Raw genomic sequence first — 19,931 nt, forward strand, 5'->3', positions numbered from 1 at the left:
TCCTAGAGATTTGTATTGGCCCACGGGTTTACGGCACGTTCAACGTGCACGCGCTACTCTTTTGAGGACTGCTATTGGCTGCATGTTTGCCGCCAGTTGTGATGGGCGGAGCTAGCTAGGCGCGAAGTAATGGGGCGGGACCACAAAGAAAGACTGTGTGGAGAATTGTGCCAACCTGGGGCATGTGCGGAATGGGGGCCAGATTGGCCTCTTACATCACTAACCACGAATGAGCTACAAATGGCCTTCCAAAGGGACTTTGTAGAGGATGAGAGCTCATTCTAACCACAGGTCCCCCTGTGTGGACATCTGGAGAATAATACCTCAGGACCACCGTGCCATCTGGAATTCACCAGGTGGCACGAGAGAGGAATTCACTTGACCTGACCCACTAGCGGGTGGCTTGCTCAGAGTTCCCACAGGGAAACTGCAAGCAAAGCCAGGCTCCCAGAAATGCTGCAGCGGCATCTTGGGCCTGGTTCGCAAAGCATTCTGGGTCAAGAGGCGCACTCTGTGGGACACCCTTTGAGTCCCTTGAGGAAGTCTAAATGCTGCCCATTTTCAGTATCGAATCCATGACACAGTCCAGGTGTAAAACTTTGAGTAGTGCTGGGCACATTCAAGAATTATCAGGCTGGCCCGGGTGTGGCGCTGCATGCCTGGAATCTGAGGAGCTCGGGAGGATGGTAGGTTCAAAGCCAGCCTTGGCAACTCAGTGAGGACCTAAGCTACTTAGTGAGACCCTGACTCAAAATATAAATTAAAAAAATAAGTGCTAGGAATGTGGTTGGGTGCTTAAGTGTCCCTGGGTTCGATCTCTGGTGCCGCTGCCTGGTGTTGCTTACACTGGATTGCTTATGCAGGATCATGTTGTGGCAAAGATATATTAGTTAATATTCAGCAAATACTTAGCACAATACCTGTGGCTTGGGTGGCTTAGGCAGCAGGATCCCAAGTTCAAGGCCAACCTCAACAGTTTAGCAAGATCCTGTTTCAAAGTAAAAAATTAAAAAGCTGAGTGGTAAAGTGTCCTTGGGTTCAATCCCCAGGATTCCCCCCACAAAAAAATTGGGCCTGTTGTTGTAGCTCAGTGGTAGAGCACCCCTGAATACAATGCCCAGTACCCCACCTCCAAAGAAAATCAGGCAACGTTAGAATAGGACACTCACCAGATTAGCCAGGCAGCAAGTACAGAGTGAAGCAGGATTGATATATCACCAGACTGGATACAGGGCATACAGGGCCTGCTCATTTACCTCTATGTCAGAATGTGATTTGCAGCAAATTTTGCCTAGGATGGACATCCATTGGGTAATTAACACACCGAAAGGGTGATTCACATTTCAAATGTACATTATGATTCAATTTAAACATTCTGGTGAATTCTAGCATGCCTGGTTGACACAAAGGTAACACACAGCTAAGGCACCTGAGGGTGACTGAAGGTTAGATAACTCCAGAGTGCACCATGCAGGTCTGAGATGTGAGGGAACACTGAGCTGTCACACATGTCCCAGCCAGTCTACCATTATTACAACCCCTGGAGGTCTTTCATGTCACAACTGATCCAAAGCTGCAAATGGATCATGGACTGAGCAGCTAAAACAGTGGGAGGAGGCAGAATCCAGCAAGAACCAGACTCAGGAGGAGGCACCTGCATGACAGTCAGAGAGAGGCTGTGGGACTGCCAGCCCTTGACCTCTTTTGGGGTGTGAACTGGTCAGTCACCAGTTTTTGTAAGCAGATTTCTTAGCCAGACTGCAGAAACATGAGGCAGGGACCACTTATGCATGAGGAAGAGGAGGTGAGGTCCCTAAGCCCCATGATACTTTAGGGCTCCTCAAAATGGTTTTATTTTATTTCCTAAAATGGTGCTGAAGATAAAGGTGGTTACGAAGGGGAAGACAGGAGAAATCAATATCAAAGTATGATATCGAGCATAGAGCCCATTATTAGAAGTCATTTTCAATATTCGGGACACATACACCTCCCAGAACATCCACAAATCATGGTTTAAAAGAAGAGCCACACGCCCTCCATCTGTCCTGGTGCTCTGTTATTTGGCAATCAAATTGGATTATTTCTCAACAAGAAATCAGGTCAATATTTCTAGAGAAAGAAAGGGTAGGTGGGAGGAGAAGGAGGCAGGGGAAGGGTGGAATCTCACCCTGGTCCACAGCAGAAGCCCAGCACAGGGAACACCTGAGGTAATGTAGAGGACCAGCAACCAGAAGTGCGTGGGTAAAGCACAGCACAGAACGCATGTGCACCCAGAGTGTGGGCAGTGTGAGCATTCTCCACGCACTAAACTCTGGGCAGGGGTCTACACTTGCACCATGAGGTGTTGAATTCCTTGTTACAAACCTGGAGTACTTGGTTTGTACTCCTCAAGAGGTTCTTTAACTTTCTTTCACAGGACATCTGAGATCCCTATAACTAACTGCTGGGCAAACCCAGCCCTAAGATTCTACTCCCAGAGCTCCATCACCGCAAACACTGAAAGCAAGCTGCCAGCTAACAAGTGATTTCCACTTAATTACTTACCTTTGGTGTATTATTGCCTCTGGATATGGAAGGCTGCCTGAGTTAAAAGTCAGCAGAGGGCTGGGGTTGTGACTGAGTGGTAGAGTGCTTGCATAGTATGTGTGAGGCACTGGGTTTGATTCTCAGCACCACATTATCAATAAATACAATAAAGGTCCTTCAACAACTAAAAAATATTTTTTTTAAAAAAAGGTCAGCATAAAAGTTTGCTTAAGGGACACTGTGTGGCATTCTTATATCCTCCTCCCACAGCCAAAAAAAAAAAAAAAAGTCCCTTTCTCAGCTCAGATTCCTGACCAAGATGAGTGCAGTTATCTGCACTGCAACAGAGAGACCCTATTGTGCAGGCTAGCACCCTCACACCTTGTCCACAGCCTTCTCACATGCTTTGTGCCTATGTCATGGCCTGGTCTTTGTGAATACATGCATAAAAGCCAATAGTTGGTTGACTAAGATTTCTACCTTGGCTTTCCACATTAGCAAGGCATGCTTGACACTGGAAGAAGTCACCACAAGATGATCAGACAGGGATGCTTAGTACACTTCCTGTCTCTGCGTAATCTGCGGAGGCACACAGCTTGACCACAGCACTGAGGGCACCGAGCCTCAGCACAGCTGAAGCCACTGATGATACCATCTACTGTAGCCTGGGAGTCTACCAGGACAGGGAAGAACTTTATGGCCAGAGCAAGGATGATGACTCATGCTCCAGTGAACTCCAGGAAGCTACCTTTCCCAGCGACCTGGAAGTCTTTTTGTCTCTCCTGCTGTGAGTTTCCTAGCACTTGGCTTCCTCCAGCCAGGACTCCAATCCTCTAATTGCTCTCTATCTTTTCACTCCCAGAGAAATGCAATCCCCACCCCCACCCCACCCTGGCTCCCTTGAACTTGGGGATTTTATTAGAAGACAAGGAGGACAAAATACTGTCTCAAACTTTGTGAGAGAAAAAAAAAATTAGCAAGGAACAGCAGCTCCGGTAGCAGTAGCAGAAGGTCACTCTGGTACCAGAGTTCCTGGCCCCTTGGACTAAGAGAGATGGTTACAGGAATGGCTAGCCAGAAACTAAGGCAGCCTGGGGACAGGCAGCAGCCCTCTACCTCATTGCTTTTACTTCATGCTTCCTGCAGGATAGGGAAAGGGTTTTGAAACCTGGTTGTGGGGTAGGATCCAAGCAAGTTGAAGTTTGAACATTAGAGAACCACCCAGAGGCAAGCATATAAAGCAGAGTTTATTTAAAAAGGGGTAACATAGACTTATCCCGGGAGGGAGAAGGGGGTCATAGCTGGTATCCTGGTATCCCCAAAAGGAGGTGTTCTGCCCTTTTTATATGTCCCAGGCTTCCTTTGTTATCCTGCCCTCCCCCCTATCTCTTTCCTTCCTGCCTATGTGACTAGGCCCAGGAATGTTTGGTGGGATGGCCAAAAGGTGAGAAACAGGTGGGCTGAAGGGGGAAGGTGCAGCCCGGGACACATTAATTAACAACTTTATAGCTCCCTGTAGAGAGGGGCAATTCCTAAGAAAGGTTACCTTGGCAACAGGTTGGAGCAGGGCAGGTTCTTTTATAAGGGTGGAGGAAGGGCTCTCAAGGAATTAACATTTCAATCCCTCAGGGGATAGTCTCCAACTTCCCAGACTCAAAATTGGCCTCCTTGATAGGATCTAACTCAATTTACCTATCTATGTTGACTGCCTGTCTAATTCTGGCTTCAGTAAAACACACACACACACACACACACACACACACACACACACACTCTCTCACTCATGCATACACACAGCCCTCCTGTTATCACACTAGAAGACGTGGCACGTATGGCATAACAAAAAGAGGTCTGAGGGCTGGGAATGTGGCTCAAGCGGTAGCACGCTCCACTGGCATGCGTGCGGCCAGGGTTCGATCCTCAGCACCAAATACAAAGAAAGATGTTGTGTCTGCCGAAAACTAAAAAAAAATAAATATTTATAATTCTCTCTCTCTTAAAAAAAGAGGTCTGATTGGGAGGCACACATTCAGCTCTTTTAGAAATACACACTGAAATATTTATTGATGAATCGATGATGTTTAGATTTGCATCCCAGAAATCCAGAGGCAGATGCAAATGTGTTGAAGAATTTCTTGGGTGTTCATAAAACCAGGCTGATTAGGAATAATTGTGGAAACTGGGTGACAGGAACATGGGGTTCATCTTGTAATTGTGGAAACTGGGTGATGGGAACATGGGGTTCATCTTGTCTTTCTCTCTGCTTGATATGCCTGACATTTGATGGAATTAAACACTTATAATTATCAGAGTAGCAAATTCAAATGCTGCTAAGGCCAAGCAGGTAACATCAATGAGAGAAGCAAGCAAGGTGGAGAGTGTGGCATAGTGTGGAAGAATATGCCTCTTGCAAAGGGGATAACCAATATTCAGTTCCAGCTCAGTATTGCTGGCTAGGAATTCTGGGGCAAGACTGCCAGATTTTCTCATTTTTCAAGGTTGGTCAAATATCAAAACGTTTTTATGAAACCTTCAGTTCCTTAAATAATAGCAATGAACTGAAACATATTTTATTAAAAAGTGCACTGGCCATCTAAATCAAGTCTACAGAACAGACTCACACCACAGCTCCCAATTTGCAGATTGCCTGAGAAGCCCATTTCAAATAATTTCATTTCATGGAATAGAAGAAATTAATTGAAAGCACTTCTGAAGCCAACACTCCTAAACTACCATTGTTCTGTCCTGACAGTCTTCATTGTCAGTCCTGCATATGCTTTTCTCTCTCTGCCCTGCATCCCTGCCTGAAGTTTCTTCTCCTTATCTTTCACACTCTTCATCTAGTTCTGATCTCCAAGTTCTGAACACTAAACACCAGAGCATCACAAGTGTCTCAGACAGAGCTGAATTGATCTTTCTTTCTAGGACATTTGGTAGCTTTCCTTAATGATAATCGTGTGCTTGGGAAAGCTTTAAGAAATATTATGTCTCAAGGGTCAAGCCAACAGACTGTGAAGACAGAGGCATCTTAGAGAGGAAAAAGGAGATTTTATTAAACTAATGTCTCTTGTGATCAAGATAAGTTTTCCTGAAATGCAGTAGTTCTCTCCATCTCCTTTGATTTTTTTTCTTCCTGTGAAGATACTATTCTAAATGCTTTTAAAAAATATTAACTCATTTATCCTTATTACAACAGGAAACAGGAAGGACCTCAGTATAGGCATTCTAGGATGTGATCAGATTTGAGCAGGGTTTCACACTTAATGTGAATTGAGTATCAAAATTGTGGAGTATTTGGGCATTCTCAAGGGACTAATGGGGCTTCTTGTAGAGTGTGCCTCAACACCCAGCAAGTTCTAGCATTGCAACACCAATGTGCAGCTGCTTCCCTTAAGGGTTTGTCTTTCAGTGTTCTTGATGGAACTGAGAGTTAAGCTGTTCCTTAGAGGATCAGGTCAGATTAATTCCTAGCCTGAGCCATGTACAGGTTGGGAATTATGTAGGATGGGATGAGATGTTCTCCAAATGCTCACTTAAGGGGTCCTGTGGTCAGTGTGGGAACTCACTTCCTCCCTTTTTCTCCACCCCTAAATCAACTTGCAACCCAGCATTATCCCTTCTGTAGGGTCCTAGATGGGAAGGAGGTGGAATATTCAATTAAGTAGAATGTTTGTCACCCCATTCTGTCACGTCCCCTATTGGCACCTTTTTTCTCCATAAGACCCTTATTTTTGGCCACATTTCATCACTTGCAATGCCTAAGCAAGTTCCACTCACAGGCACAGGTTATAAGCAGGGAGATAATAGCAATCCTTTGGAAGGGAGCCTGAGCATCATCCAAGGGACCTAAGTTACCCCAGAACCCTAGAAACCAGTACAATGCTGCAGATCGAGGAGGAACACCAAGCTGTGGCCCCGGCTGTGTTCCCAGAGTGCACTGCGGTTGTAGAAGCTTTTTTAGCGCCGACGGCCATGGATCGCAAAGATCAGTATTGTGGCCCTACATACTATGGCCTAGGGATGTGTGAGGTAGATATGAATGTTGAAGATCAGCAAGGTGTAGTAGTGGAAGCCGCAAGGGCAGGAGCAGCCGGAAGTGGCCACTTTGGTGAAGATGTAGGCTTCTTCGACAACAAGAAGCACGAGGGTGGCATGATCCAAGAAGGTGATGTAGGCCTCATCCGCCATGGCACTAGCCTGGAGCCCCGGCAACAGGCGCAGTCTGCGGAGAGGGAAGAATTGGCTTCAGTGGTTCCACTGCCTCGGCGCAGGCGTCCTCGAATCCAGTACAAGTTCTCACAATGGCAGCTGCAGGAACTGGAGAGTGTTTTCCAAGTTACTCAATATCCTGATGTGGTCAGCAGGTAAGTGACTGGCTTTGGGAGGGGGTCATTCTCCAGGTTCTTTTGGGGATAACTTTCCTCTGACCTCGCCCCCATCCTGCCTTGCCCCTCTTAAGCACAGGTCTTCACCTGCCTTTCTGCTCTGTGGGGTTTGCCTTGTGGGAATCGGGTCAACATTTTCATGTGGTACTAACATGAATTAAGTCTGGAAATCAGTTGGTAGCTGGTTGTTGTTTTGTTTCAAAGTTGTAATAAAATACACAAAACATGAAATTTATTATCTAAACCACTTTTGACGTGTGGATCTAAGCAGTGTTAAGTATTTACATGTTGTGGTGGGACAGAACCCTCAAAACATCTTAATCTGGCTGAAATGAAACTCTAAATCCATTAAACAACTTCCTTTCCCTACCCTCTCGTCCTGATCGGGGCCCAGTACCAGTATTCTACTTTTTTATCCTATGAATTCGATCACTCTGAGTGCTTCGTATAAGTGAGATTCTATGGTATTTGTCTCTTGGTGATTGCCTTATATTTTTTTGTGTAATGTCCTTAAGATTTATCCATGTTGTAGCATGTGTTAGCCTCATATCTGAGGCTGAGTAATATTCTAGTATATGGAACTATCAGAACTGTTTTGAAAAATTCCTTACCAAATATATAATTTTCAAATATTTTCTTCCATTGTGTGGTTGCCTTTTCACTCTCTTGATTATGTATTTTGATTTGTCTTTACTTTTGATATAGTCCACTTGATTTTTCTTTTATTGTCTGTGCTAGAGGTCTGCTTTTGTAAATGATATTTTATTTGAATCAGGATTAGGAGAATGACTTACTATCATGCAACTTCAGTGCTATAGCCTTCCTGTACTTAAAATTTATATAACTTGTTCCTCATAGATTTTTGCATTAATTTTTATTTTTTAACATGGGAAATTTATCTGTTTGGACTACTGAACAGTAGTCACCTTTATTTGTTTATTTATTTTTTGGTGGTGCTGGGGTCTGAACCCAGGGCCTTGTGCATGCGAGGCAAACACTCTATCTATTGAGCTACATCCCCAGCCCACCTTTAATTTTTTGATGAAGTAAAACCATTTCTTTTTTGGTGGGGGTTACTGGGGATTGAACTCAGGGGCGCTCAACCACTAATCCATAACCACAGCCCTATTTCATATTTTATTTAGACACAAAGTCTCACTGAGTTGCTTTGAATTTGTGATCCTCCCTTCTGGTCTCAGCCTCCCCTGCTGCTGGGATTACAGGCATGTGCCACTGTGCCCCGTTAAGGTCAAACCATTTCTAAAGTGAGACTTTTCCAGAGAATTACAGAAAAGTATGCTTGGGTAATTGTGAGGTGAGATTGTAAATTTCAAACAAGCACAGAATGTATATTATATTTTATTTCATCCACAACACCCAATGCTAAACATCTGTGGTTTTCTCTCCATAGAAGGGAGCTGGCAAGACGTGTTTATGTGGCTGAAACCAAAGTGCAGGTCAGTAAGTCTGAAAACAGCAATTTGTCTGAACAGTCATTTGAAAACCTACTTTAGGGCATACACAGCTTTGTGCTAGAAAATTTCAAGTTAGTGTTTTTTATTGTTTTATTGTCCTTTTTACATTTGCAAACAAGTTTTGAATTTTGGTGGAAAATGAAGTGAGTAAACTCCAATTTGTTGTTCTTTCCCATTGCCAAAGAGAAAGTAATTTCCTAAAGGAAAAAAAAAACAAAACAATTCTATGTACAATGTTAAATATATACATATGCATCTGAATAATTATAAAAATATATAATACAGAGATATATTCGATAAATAAAGTTCAATTCCTTCTACCATGGATATCTTTTAAACTGCACTTCTGTGCTGATTCACATTTGCGCTCAGATTGCCTTGGAAGTATTCACATTGATGCAGGGAGGAGAAAGTTTTTAAGATGTTTGAATTGTACTAATTTGTTTTGTTTTAGTACTAAAGATTGAACCCAGGGGAGCTTTACCACTGAGCTACAGCCTGAGCCCTTTCTATTTTTTTTTTTTTTAATTTTCAGACAAGGTCTCATTAAGTTGCCAAAACTAGATGGCACATGCCTGTAATCCCAGTGATTTGGGAGGCTGAGGCAGGAGGATAGTGAGTTCAAAGCCAGCCTCAGCAATTTAGCGAAGCCCTAAGCAACTCAGCAAGACCCTATCTCTAAATAAAATATTTTAAAAATGCTGGGGATGTGGCTTAGTGGTTAAATGTCCCTGGATTCAATCCCCAGTACTATAAAAAGAAAAAAAAAAGCCCTTTCTATTTTTTTTAATTTTCAGGTAAGGTCTCATTAAGTTGCCAAAACTAGATAGCACATGCCTATAATCCCAGTGATTTGGGAGGCTGAGGCAGGAGGATAGTGAGTTCAAAGCCAGCCTCGGCAATTTAGCAAAGCCCTAAGCAACTCAGCAAGACCCTATCTCTAAATAAAATATATAAAAGTGCTGGGAATGTGGCTTAGTGGTTAAATGCCCCTGGATTCAATCCCCAGTACTATAAAAAAGAAAAAAAAGTTGCTGAAGCTGGCCTTGAACTCGCAATTGTGCCTGAGTTTCCCAAGTCTCTGGGATTATAGACGTGCACCACTATACCAGGTTTGTACTAAGTTATTTAAACCAAGCATAAGCACTTACCTAAATGAGTGGATTTCTACATATTTGGATGAGGGGGAATAATTCACCCATAGAACATATTCTGTAAGTAACTAATATATGATTAGTTAAACTGAGACTGATATGACGACATACCTGAAAAGCACAAGTACCTGGTACTCTCTCCTATCCAGGGCCCTGGCCTTTACCTCTTGAACAAAAAGTAACTGGGGTTTTCACCTGCCTTTGGACTGCAGGTTGGGGGGCTGCCTTGTAGAGATCAGGGTCAATATTTTCCCTGCAGTATTAATGTAAATCAAATCTTTGTCAATTTAGAGTAAGGTAATAGCGAGTGACAGCCTTTAATTATAATTTTCCAGGATACTGTGATGTGTCCACCTAAAAACATTGCCAAAACATATTAACAGTATAGTTGGAGTATACATGGATGGAATATAACAGATGTTTTCAAAAGCTTTGGAAATTTATCTACAGAGTGAAACCAGCAAAAAGAATAATATTGAATTAATTTCACTTAAGCTAAGATGGATGAAAGGGTTAGAAAAATTTATCTGGGATCAAAATACCCCTTGAAGATTCTACATTAAATGAATATATAAATCTTATCTTGAATATTTTCTGACATGGAAAGGTTTATTTTTCTATTTTGGTTGTTCTATTTTAAAGAGTTAGGTTTTGTGAAATAGGCATGTGTTTGGGGTATGGCCTTCTTTTCAGGGTGATAACTACCTGTATTAATTACAGATTTTTCATTCCTTTAGTCAGTGATGACTAAAATATAGTCAGGTCATGAGAATAAACAGTGACTGCCCAAGACCAAAATCCAAAATGATGAATTCAAAACAACAACAACAAAGGAAAGAAATATCAGGATGACCTTAATATTATTATTACCTTTGTTGCAGCGTGCATGTGTGAGTGCAGTGATGGAAACAGGCTGTGGACATGATGGTAGGTGCCCAGAACAGTAGCTCCACAAAGCAAGCCACTGAGCACTGGTGTACTAATGCCACATGCCAGGCTCCACAGTCAAGCCTGGTTCAGGTGGGAGAAGTTGGGAAGCGGTTGGGAGTGTTTTGTAGGGTGATAAGGCAAAGTCAGAAGAAGAGAAAATCTGAAGGTATGGTGAGTTGCTTTTGCCCTCCCTGGGTCACATATCTCACCTCTATGTAATTCTAAAGGGAACTTGAGCCACAGGAGACAAATGAGGGGAAAAAACCCAGATGTTCTCATCTACGTCCAAAATCTGCAGAGAGAATTTCCCGAGAAACATAACATACAATTTCTCCATATCTTTTGCATATATAATAGAAGTGTTTTAGGAAACCAGTCTTGGGAATACACACTTAATATCAGCTCACACAATTACCCCATTGTAACCTTTATGTTTATGTAGACTTGAGGGATGGGACCTTTTGGATCCCCCTCAGCCTGAGCTTTCTTACACATGCCTTCTTTAAATTATATATTCATGTAGCTGAAGGAGGTGTGAGGGCAGGGAGGCGATTTGTGTCATTTACATTTGCAGTGAAGAAATTACCAAAGAACTAAATACAATGGAAACTCATCAAGTAGGAGACTGAGAGGAAATGACACCTGACAGAATGTTTTCCTTTTGCATTTTAATATTTGCAATTATGGTTGCAGCTTTTTGCCTTAGGAATCAGGGACAGCTCTTGCATGTCTTGGTTGAACAGTGGAGCCTAGGGTGCCCCTTCATGCTGGGCAATAGCACCACTGTCCAGGATCTGGAAAGTGTAGCTAAAACTGTGAGCTGATTTTGTCCTGTCTCCAGAGAGGTTTGGAGGCTGTGGCAGGTTGCTGGGGCAAGACTGACATTGGCTTGTGTTGCTCTCAAGTCCCTTAACCTTGTCAAAGCAGTGTCTGGTCCTCCCTTGCAGATACTCCTTCAGTTCTCAAAAGGTTTCAGAGGTAAATGATCCAGGGGCCACCCTGAAGGGAACCCTCTGTCAAAGGTCTCACACACCCCTTCCTACTGAATATTGACTTCACACTGAGGATGGGTTTTTCAACAGGGAGGGGTATTCCAACATCCCCACAAACAGAGTGAAACTATCCCTAGTGAGGAAACAGGAGGCAGCTGCATGGCCCATGGACAGCTGTCAGGATACAGACTGTGCTTTATCAGTGGTTAGCAGGTGCAGAGTTAGCATGAGGGACCAGGAGCCACTCACAAGTTAGACCTGCATCCAAACTTGCAAGAAACCAGTAGAGAACATTAGAATTGGAAGGAGAAAAATAAAGAACTCAGCCTCTTCCAGAGCAGGGCACAGAGCTGGTGCTCACTAAGGATAAGCTGAAGGAGTGGGTAGGATGTTTAGTCTCCTAAGGTGGTTTTGTTTGTGGTGCCAAGGGTGGAACCCAGGTCCTCCTGCACTCTAGGCAAGTGCTCCCCTCCTGAGCTATAGCCAGGCCCCCTGAGGTATTTGAGTAATAAGAAAATAGCTTCCGGGGCTGGGGATATGGGTCAAGCGGTAGCGGCTTGCCTGGCATGCGTGCGGCCCGGGTTCGATCCTCAGCACCACGTGCAAACGAAGATGTTGTGTCCGCCAAGAACTAAGAAAAAAATAAATAAATGTTGAAATTCTCTCTCTCTCTCTGTCCCCCTCTCTCTCTCACTCTCTCTTAAAAAAAAAAAAAAGAAAATAGCTTCTGGTGGGCTAGGGTTGTAGCTCAGTGGTAGAGTTCTTGCCTAGCATGTGTGAGGCACTGGGTTCAATTCTCCGCACTACATAAAAATAAATAAAATAAAGGTATTGTGTCCATCTGCAACTAAAATATATTTTTTAAAAAATAGCTTCTGGTGACAGGATATCACTCAGTGATATCCTTCCTTGCCTAGGAGGTGTGAGGCCTGGAGTTCAATTACCAGTACTGCAAAATTCCAAAGCACCAGAAACAAAAAAAGCTTCTGCTGTGCAATTTAAAAATCCAAGTGACCTATAGGGCTGCATGATGTGTTTTTTACCATTATGACATTAACTTCAATATACTAAACCAGTCCCTTTTTCCTTCTGATCATAGGCTTGGTTTAAGTATAGGAGAGCCAAGCATAGGAAAACTCTGAGGGAAACCTCCCTGAGAAATGCACCTCATCCTACCCAGGACGATGATGATGCCATGATGGAGGGGCCCTAGACCGCCATCTTTCTTCCGGAACCAGATTGTTGATGTGTTTATCTGTTGTCACTGACATATGGGCTACTGTTGATGCCCACAATGCACTTATTTCCTCAGCACTTATATTAGAATAAAGAAGTGAATTATCAATATATTTGTTTTATATGCAAAATGTGGTATAATTTTTTCCAGGAGGGACATTTTAACATAATAATGAGTTCTGGTTTCCTGCGGTGACATGCCTGGGTCACCATCAGTAGGCCCTGCACTTCACCTTTTCCCAAGTTTCATGGGGGTCCACACTGACCCATACATTCATCTATGTTCCCTCTCCCATCAGGCCATTGTCATCCCCACTCTGCCCCTTTGGGACCTCTACATGTGCAAGGAGGGGCAGGCCAAGTCTCTAGCAAGAGAACAGTGTGTCTTCATGGAGGGCCAAGTTCCAGCCATGCTGACAAGTTCACTGTGAATCCTGGCCTGAGAAATTCCCTAAAGGGCAACTCTCAGGATTTATGGGAAGGTGGCAACTGAACATTCATGTTGTTAGCTCCAAACTGTTCACTGCCCTCCATTTTTGTGGTGCACGTGGCCTATAGCAGCTATTGCCTAGATATCCTACTGCTCCAAAGAAACAACAATACCATCAAAGCCAAAGTGTTGAATAAACTCTTAGGAAAGCAGGGTGATAGCTGGAAAGCCTTTATTATGCCAAGTAGCATACAAAAGACTCCCCTGGAAGGACATTATTTTTTAACTATTTTTTCCTAACTATTTACTAATAAGTAGACATAATAGGGGGACTCCTTATGCATAATTGTATATGCACATAATTGATCAATTTCCTTCCATAGAACCTTCCCTTTCCTTTCACTCCTCCTGAACCCTCATCAAGTAGTTCTACTCTACCCCCACTTCTAATATTATTATTTCAAAAGTGCATTTTAGGGGCTGGGATTGTGGCTCAGCAGTAGAGCGCTTGCCTAGCATGGGTTTGATCCTCAGCACCACATAAAAAAATAAAAATGCATTGTGTTGTGTCCATCTACACCAAGAAATTAATATTTAAAAAGTGAATCTTAACTATATGTGCATTTACATACATAACATGTGCATTACATACATAACTATGTACATTTAAATATAAATGTAAATGTATTTAACATATTTGATTATATTTAAATATATGTTCATATATATATGAATGATTCATTGTGGAATATTCCAATGTGGACATTGCATCATTTATGAGATTTTTCCCCCCATTGGGAACTACGTTTAGTAGTATTTCACAAACAAAGGGACACTGTTCTCAAGTTCTGAGGTTTCCCTTTCCCAGACCCCTGAGGTACTGAAGAGGACTTCCCCACACTCAGCAGTAGGCAGGAGGACAGGAGGCAAATGGCCTATTTCCCAGCACCTGGTGGGGCCTGGTGCACAGTTGAGCCCTCAGGTTCTTCTTCCAAGCTGGGAGTTGGGATCTGCAGCTTTGACTATTTCTTCTTCCTTTTGCATACACACGAGTGTGGGCACACAAACACATGTAGGGTCTTTAGCGAGAGAACATCCTGGAATAGTCACCCCACTCCATTTGTCCCTAGTTTCCTTCAGTCATAAGAACATACCTGTAAGTTTCCCTCACGTTGCCACCAGCCACCAGGCCCAGCTGTGAAGCTGCTTCCAGACAGAAAACAAGAAACACTTGTGGATTTATGGGAGGGTCTTGCCAACGTGAAATTCCAGAATTTCCCATATATACAGTGGCCTAATGTCAAACTGCATCCCATATGAACTGTAGCAAATACATCATTAGAGAATCAAGCATGTCAAGCTGGTGTTTGACAGGACCCACAAAGCCAGCCCCCTCAGTAGAGTGTCACAGTGTGCAAATGTGTATTGCCTCAAGAGTACTCAGAATGAAAATTAATGTTTAAGTACCTAGTTCAGGTCCCATCAAACAGATTCCAAACGAAAACTTTTAATCACTCCTCTTGAAATCTCCTAAGCAGTTATTGACACAATTGGAAACAGCTTATAAAATCAACCAGCACAGATGATCCTAAATTCCTGTACATCCTACATTCCTGTGTGTACCTGCCTCTGGTGCTCTAGGTGGCAGTCAAGCCCCTGCCGATGCCACTGCAGGTCACAGTTGGGACAGAGGGGACAGTGAGTAGAAGTTGAGTGCCCCTCCCTGGAACCCTATAACCCTCAAAGGACTCAGTTACTGAAAAGAGGAGTTCAGTAGAGTCACTCAGAAGTGATAATGACCCCTTTGGAGGCCTGGAATACTTCAGTAGCTGCCCTCTACAGACAGACTCCATAGACTGCCTGAAATCCTGGTGAACCTGGCCTCTCCTCATATCCCATTCCAGAATCCCACGTTGCTCCCAGGAAAGGCAAAAGAAGCATCTTGTGCTGGACATGGTGGTGCATGCCTGTAATCCAGTGGCTCAGGAGGCTTAGGCAGGAGGATCTCAAGTTCAAATCCAGCCTCGGGAACTTATCATGGCCCTAAGCAACTTATTGAGAGCCTGTCTCAAGGGGGTAATAAAAAGAAAACAGACTGGGGATGAGACTAAGTGGTGAAGGCACCCTTGTATCCATTCCTGCTAATGCACTAGTGCGCTCTCTCTCTCTCTCTCTCTCTCTCTCTCTCTCTCTCTCTCTCTCTCTCTATATATATATATATATATATATATATATATATATATATATATATATAAACATAAACATATAAACGTGAAGCTTCCAGAAAGGGAGACCCATGCCCACCATTGATGGGGTGACAGACCAACCGTGATTGCAACTTTGGCTTTTTGAGAAAGTGAAATCTCAGCTGCCACTAATGTCAGGCAATAGAGATTTCATGGAGAACTTTCTGGTGAGACAGCTCCCCAAGTTTCCATCCCCTTCTCTCATTCAGCTCTTTGACTCTTCAACAATTACTTTCCAGAGCCAACAGTATGCTCCAGTTTCTCCACTTAACCATATTTCAGAAATACTGTGTCGTTTCATCATTTTCTTCATAGTCAAAAATATGTGCATTTATGTAGTTCATATGCATAGAGTTGTTTCCTGGTACCACTGGAATGAAAGAAAGAACATCTGCATATGTATGGGTTTTTTTCCTTTAAATCTTCTGAGGCTAAGGTTCCAGACTGAAACGCATGTTCTTGTTGCATATTGCCACGAGAGGTTGTGTCTGGTTGTAGTTAAGAATGTGTGAGTTTATCTGGGCATGGTGGTGCACACCTGTAATCCCAGTGACTCAGGAGACTGAGGCAGGAGAATGGCAAGTTTGAGGCCTGCCTCAAACTTGGTGGGACCATCTCAAAACCTAAAAATGAAGCTGGGCGCAATGGTTCATGCCTCTAATACCAGGGCTGAGGCAGGAAGATCACAAGTTCAAAGCCAGCCTCAGCAACTGCAAGGCTGCTAAACAACTCAGTGAGACCCTGTCTCTAAATAAGTTACCAAATATGACTGAGGATGTGGTTCAGTGGTCAAGTGCCCTTGAGTACTGGGGAGTACCCCCCAATAGAAAAGAAAACTTAAAATATATAAAGGGCTGGAAACAGCCCTGGGCTCCATTCCCAGTACCAAAAAAAAGAAAATTCTGGATGTATAAGGAGATATATAATATATATATACACACATACATACACACACACACATACATTTTTCTACTAATTAGCAGAGTTTTTTAAGGGATATCATATATTGATATGAAAATACCATTCTGAGATAGGAAAATTACAAAATTACACATATATATATTCACACATCTCTGTGTATGTAAAACATATACCTGGGTATATGGGTGAATATAAAAACAGACATTCACAGCAGAGATCTTATACCTTTCATTCTCCAATTTTAGCAACGAGTTAGGCAGAAGCACAAAAATACAAAACTCACTGGTTGATATAAAGAGAGTTGGCCATTGCATTTAGTAGACTTTATATTTCTGTTTGGAATGTGTTTCTGGCAGATGGGAAAATTGAGTTTACTTGTTCAGTGTGAGGACCTAATTTTCCTGCAAGTATTTTTGGAGGAGACTAGGATTTTCTTTGCTGTGATATGCGACCTTATGGAGGTTGTGGATTGTAGTTTGGGTGAGGGACCAAGGATACATCAAGTAGCTCTCAGAATGACTCCAAAACTCAGCAGAGTAGATGAAAAATCCATTTTTTCCCACTAGCTTTTCTGTGTCTCTTGGGAGTCCCTGAGTCCCTTGATACCCCTAATGAGGATAGGGGCAGAAAACTATGGTGACCATAGGGCAGTAAGTGGCTGAAGTAAGAAGGGAAAAGTCTGCAGGGATGGACATCAGGGTAGGGAGGTGAGGGTGTTGAAGAGGCACAGATCAAGGGATTTCTGGGATGTGAACGGAAGATCAAGGAAAGTGAAGGAAGAGGAGGAGAGGTCTGATGGGACAGGAGAGACCTCAGAGGAGCCAGTCTAGTGAGGTCTCCAGTTTCCCAATGCAGTTCCATCCTATCCTTAGTGAAGTCTGCCATGTGTGATGACAGAGGAGAAAATGGTAGTCAGCTGGAGTGCAGGCTGAGGCAGTGCCCATTGGACTGAAAGTCCCCTTCCCCCACCCTGTAGGGTGGCAGGTGCTGGACCCAGTAGCAAAAAGGAACCAAGTAGGAAGTCAGTTGCACACTAGACTTCTGTCTGGGAGTTGGAGTGGTCCCTCATACAATGAATATTGGGGAGCAGAAATGCTCCTCTACCTGTTCCCTGTTCAAGGAAAAAGGATGACTCTATCAACTCTTATTCTGTGGTCTGACATCTGATCCATTCTGGTGAATGTTCTTTGTGTTCTGGAAACAAATGTGTTTTCTGTACTCATGGATAAAGTGTGTGTGTGTGTGTGTGTGTGTGTGTGTGTGTGTGTCCATTTGATTTAAATTGTAGTTCAAGTCCCATGATTTCTTATGTGGATTTTCTGTTGGAATGATCCGTCCATTGTTGAAAGTGAGGTCATAAAGTCATAAAGTATTGCATTGTTGTCTATTCTCTTTTCTGTTTTGTTAGTATTTCCTTTACATATTTTACATATTTAGGTGCTCCAATAATGGGTGCAGATATATCTATAGTTGTTATATACACTTGATAAACTTTGCCATTATCTAGTAATAGTATTTTCCTCCTTGCATAGTTGAAACATTTTCTATTTCATCTGATGTAAGTATAGTCACCTGTGTTCCCTTTGGGTCACTATTTTCATGGAACATCATTTTTTATCTCCACTTTCATCCTATTAGTCTTTAAAGCTACACTGATTTTCTTCCAGACAGCATATAGTTAGATCTTTTGCACAATCTCAAACCAGGTATGGCGGTGGATGCCTGTAATGTTAACAGGAGCATCACAAGTTTGCCGCCAGCCTAGTAACAGCTCAAGATAGCTGTGATCAGGTCATGATGGATTCCTGAAAGTTGCCAGCTTTAACTTATTCTTCTAATCATTTTAGTTATACATTGTTAACCAAATTCGTATTTACTACTTGTTATTTGTTGTCATGTCACACATATTAAAATTTTTAGAAAAGTGTGTTCCATCCTCAGTAACACACACACACACAAAAATAGAAAAGTACCTTTTTGTTTCGGAGGCATTAATTTTCCATTTATTTTTAGTTATATCTAAAGTGTTTATGCATATGCTGCTAGTTATCTACCTTTCTACTACCTTAATTTAAGAAGAAATAAGAAGCTGATATATTCCATGCTTGTGTAAATATATTAAAATAAATTCTACTGTCATGTATAACTAAAAAAGATCAAATAAAAATAATTTTAAGGGCTGGGGTTGTAGCTCAGGGGTAGAGTGCTTGCCTAGCATGTGTGAGGCATTTTGTGTTTCTATAACAAAATACGTAAGACTGGATTCTTCTTAAAGAAAAGAGGTTCATTTAGCTCACAGAGTATAGCACTGGTATTGGATTTTGGTAATCACTTCATGCTGCATTATAACATGGTGGATGGCATCACATGTTGGGAGCATATGAATGTGTGTGTGTGTGTGTGTGTGTGTGTGTGTGTGAGAGAGAGAGAGAGAGAGAGAGAGAGAGAGAGAGAGAGATCACATGGAAAGAGATCACCTCCACCAGTCCAATGAGTGAGAATCATTTCCAAGAAACCTAACTCACTGCCACAAGAAAAGTATTGTAGCCCACGTTCTGTGCGGGCTACGGAACCAGGGTCTCTTGGGCTGGCACGAACAAATCACACAGACACAGAAAATACCTTTTTCGGGATGAGGCTCCTCTGCCTCAGCAGTAGGCTCCCACAAGGGAGGCTAGAGAAAAAACAAGGGAGGTAGGCGAGAGAGCAAGAGCACGCCCACCGCCGGGAACCCTAGTTTTAATTGAGGAGAGCTGTTCTATAGAATATTCCATCCAAAAAAGACAAAAGGGTAGTATTACAAAAGAATGAGGAGGCAGCCCACTCCAACTGGGTAACGCCCACTCCCAGAGCTTCACTGCCCTGCCAAGCAAAAGTGATGTCCACCTGCTTTCCCACAGAGTGGAAGTCAGAAGCCAGTTCCACATCTCCATCCATCAAGGCTAAGGGTACGTGTGCTCAGCTCCTATGGGGCAGCTCTCGGCAAAGTATGCAGCTTTCTTAAAGATCTAATCAACATCTTTCAAAATCCTCACCACCTCAATCCTATTACATTGGGGGCCAAAATTCCAGCACATAAATCTCTGGGGGTAAACCATATCCAAACTATAGTAGATATGCTTTTTTTTTTTTAAGAGAGAGTGAGAGAGGAGGGAGAGAGAGAGAGAGAGAGAGAGAGAGAGAGAGAGAGAGAGAGAGAGAGAGAATTTTTAATATTTATTTTTTAGTTTTCGGCAGACACAACATCTTTGTTGGTATGTGGTGCTGAGGATCGAACCTGGGCCGCATGCATGCCAGGCGAGCGGGCTACCGCTTGAGCCACATCCCCAGCCCAGTAGATATGCTTTTAGTTCATGGTTTCTACTAGATGTTCTAATACGCTTTAGTTAAATATTTACCTAAGTACCACTATTTATTTATAGTGCTAACTTCTTAATACAACTGAAACATAAAAAGAATATAGAATCCAGGACAAACTTTATTTCAGCTTCAAACTTCCCAATTACTTATTCTACATATCTCTAGCCATCTCTATGTTACTAACATGTAGGTGCCACTAGTTACAGTACAAACAACATCCTATTCCAAAAAATGTTCAGACTAACATTTGAGAAGAATTTTTGTAGCCTTCAGGCT

General features: G+C 42.7%; 1 protein-coding gene across 2 annotated transcripts; it reads left to right on the top strand.

Moving 5' to 3' along the window:
• The first annotated feature begins 6,456 nt into the window (after positions 1-6,456).
• On the top strand, positions 6,457-12,811 carry LOC120890810 (rhox homeobox family member 1). 2 transcript variants are annotated; one of them, XM_040288930.2, is made up of 4 exons: positions 6,457-6,890; positions 8,323-8,368; positions 10,422-10,467; positions 12,562-12,811. In XM_040288930.2, the coding sequence occupies exons 1-4, from the start codon at positions 6,499-6,501 to the stop codon at positions 12,570-12,572; spliced, it is 495 nt and encodes a 164-aa protein (XP_040144864.1). In that variant the 5' UTR covers positions 6,457-6,498; the 3' UTR covers positions 12,573-12,811. The 2 variants fall into 2 exon arrangements, with proteins under 2 accessions (XP_040144864.1, XP_040144855.1); XM_040288921.2 differs by lacking the exon at positions 10,422-10,467 and having other exon boundaries at positions 6,458-6,890.
• Positions 12,812-19,931: the final 7,120 nt, after the last annotated feature.

This window comes from Ictidomys tridecemlineatus, chromosome X (assembly GCF_052094955.1).
Source record: "Ictidomys tridecemlineatus isolate mIctTri1 chromosome X, mIctTri1.hap1, whole genome shotgun sequence".
NCBI classification, from domain to species: Eukaryota; Metazoa; Chordata; class Mammalia; order Rodentia; family Sciuridae; genus Ictidomys; species Ictidomys tridecemlineatus.

Excerpts from the sequence above, each read along its gene's own strand:
- LOC120890810 (XM_040288921.2), top strand. The coding sequence starts at position 6,499 with ATGGATCGCAAAGATCAGTATTGTGGCCCTACATACTATGGCCTAGGG. Across the intron at positions 6,891-8,322 it reads TATCCTGATGTGGTCAGCAG|AAGGGAGCTGGCAAGACGTG; the intron begins GTAAGTGACTGG and ends TTCTCTCCATAG. Across the intron at positions 8,369-12,561 it reads TGGCTGAAACCAAAGTGCAG|GCTTGGTTTAAGTATAGGAG; the intron begins GTCAGTAAGTCT and ends TTCTGATCATAG.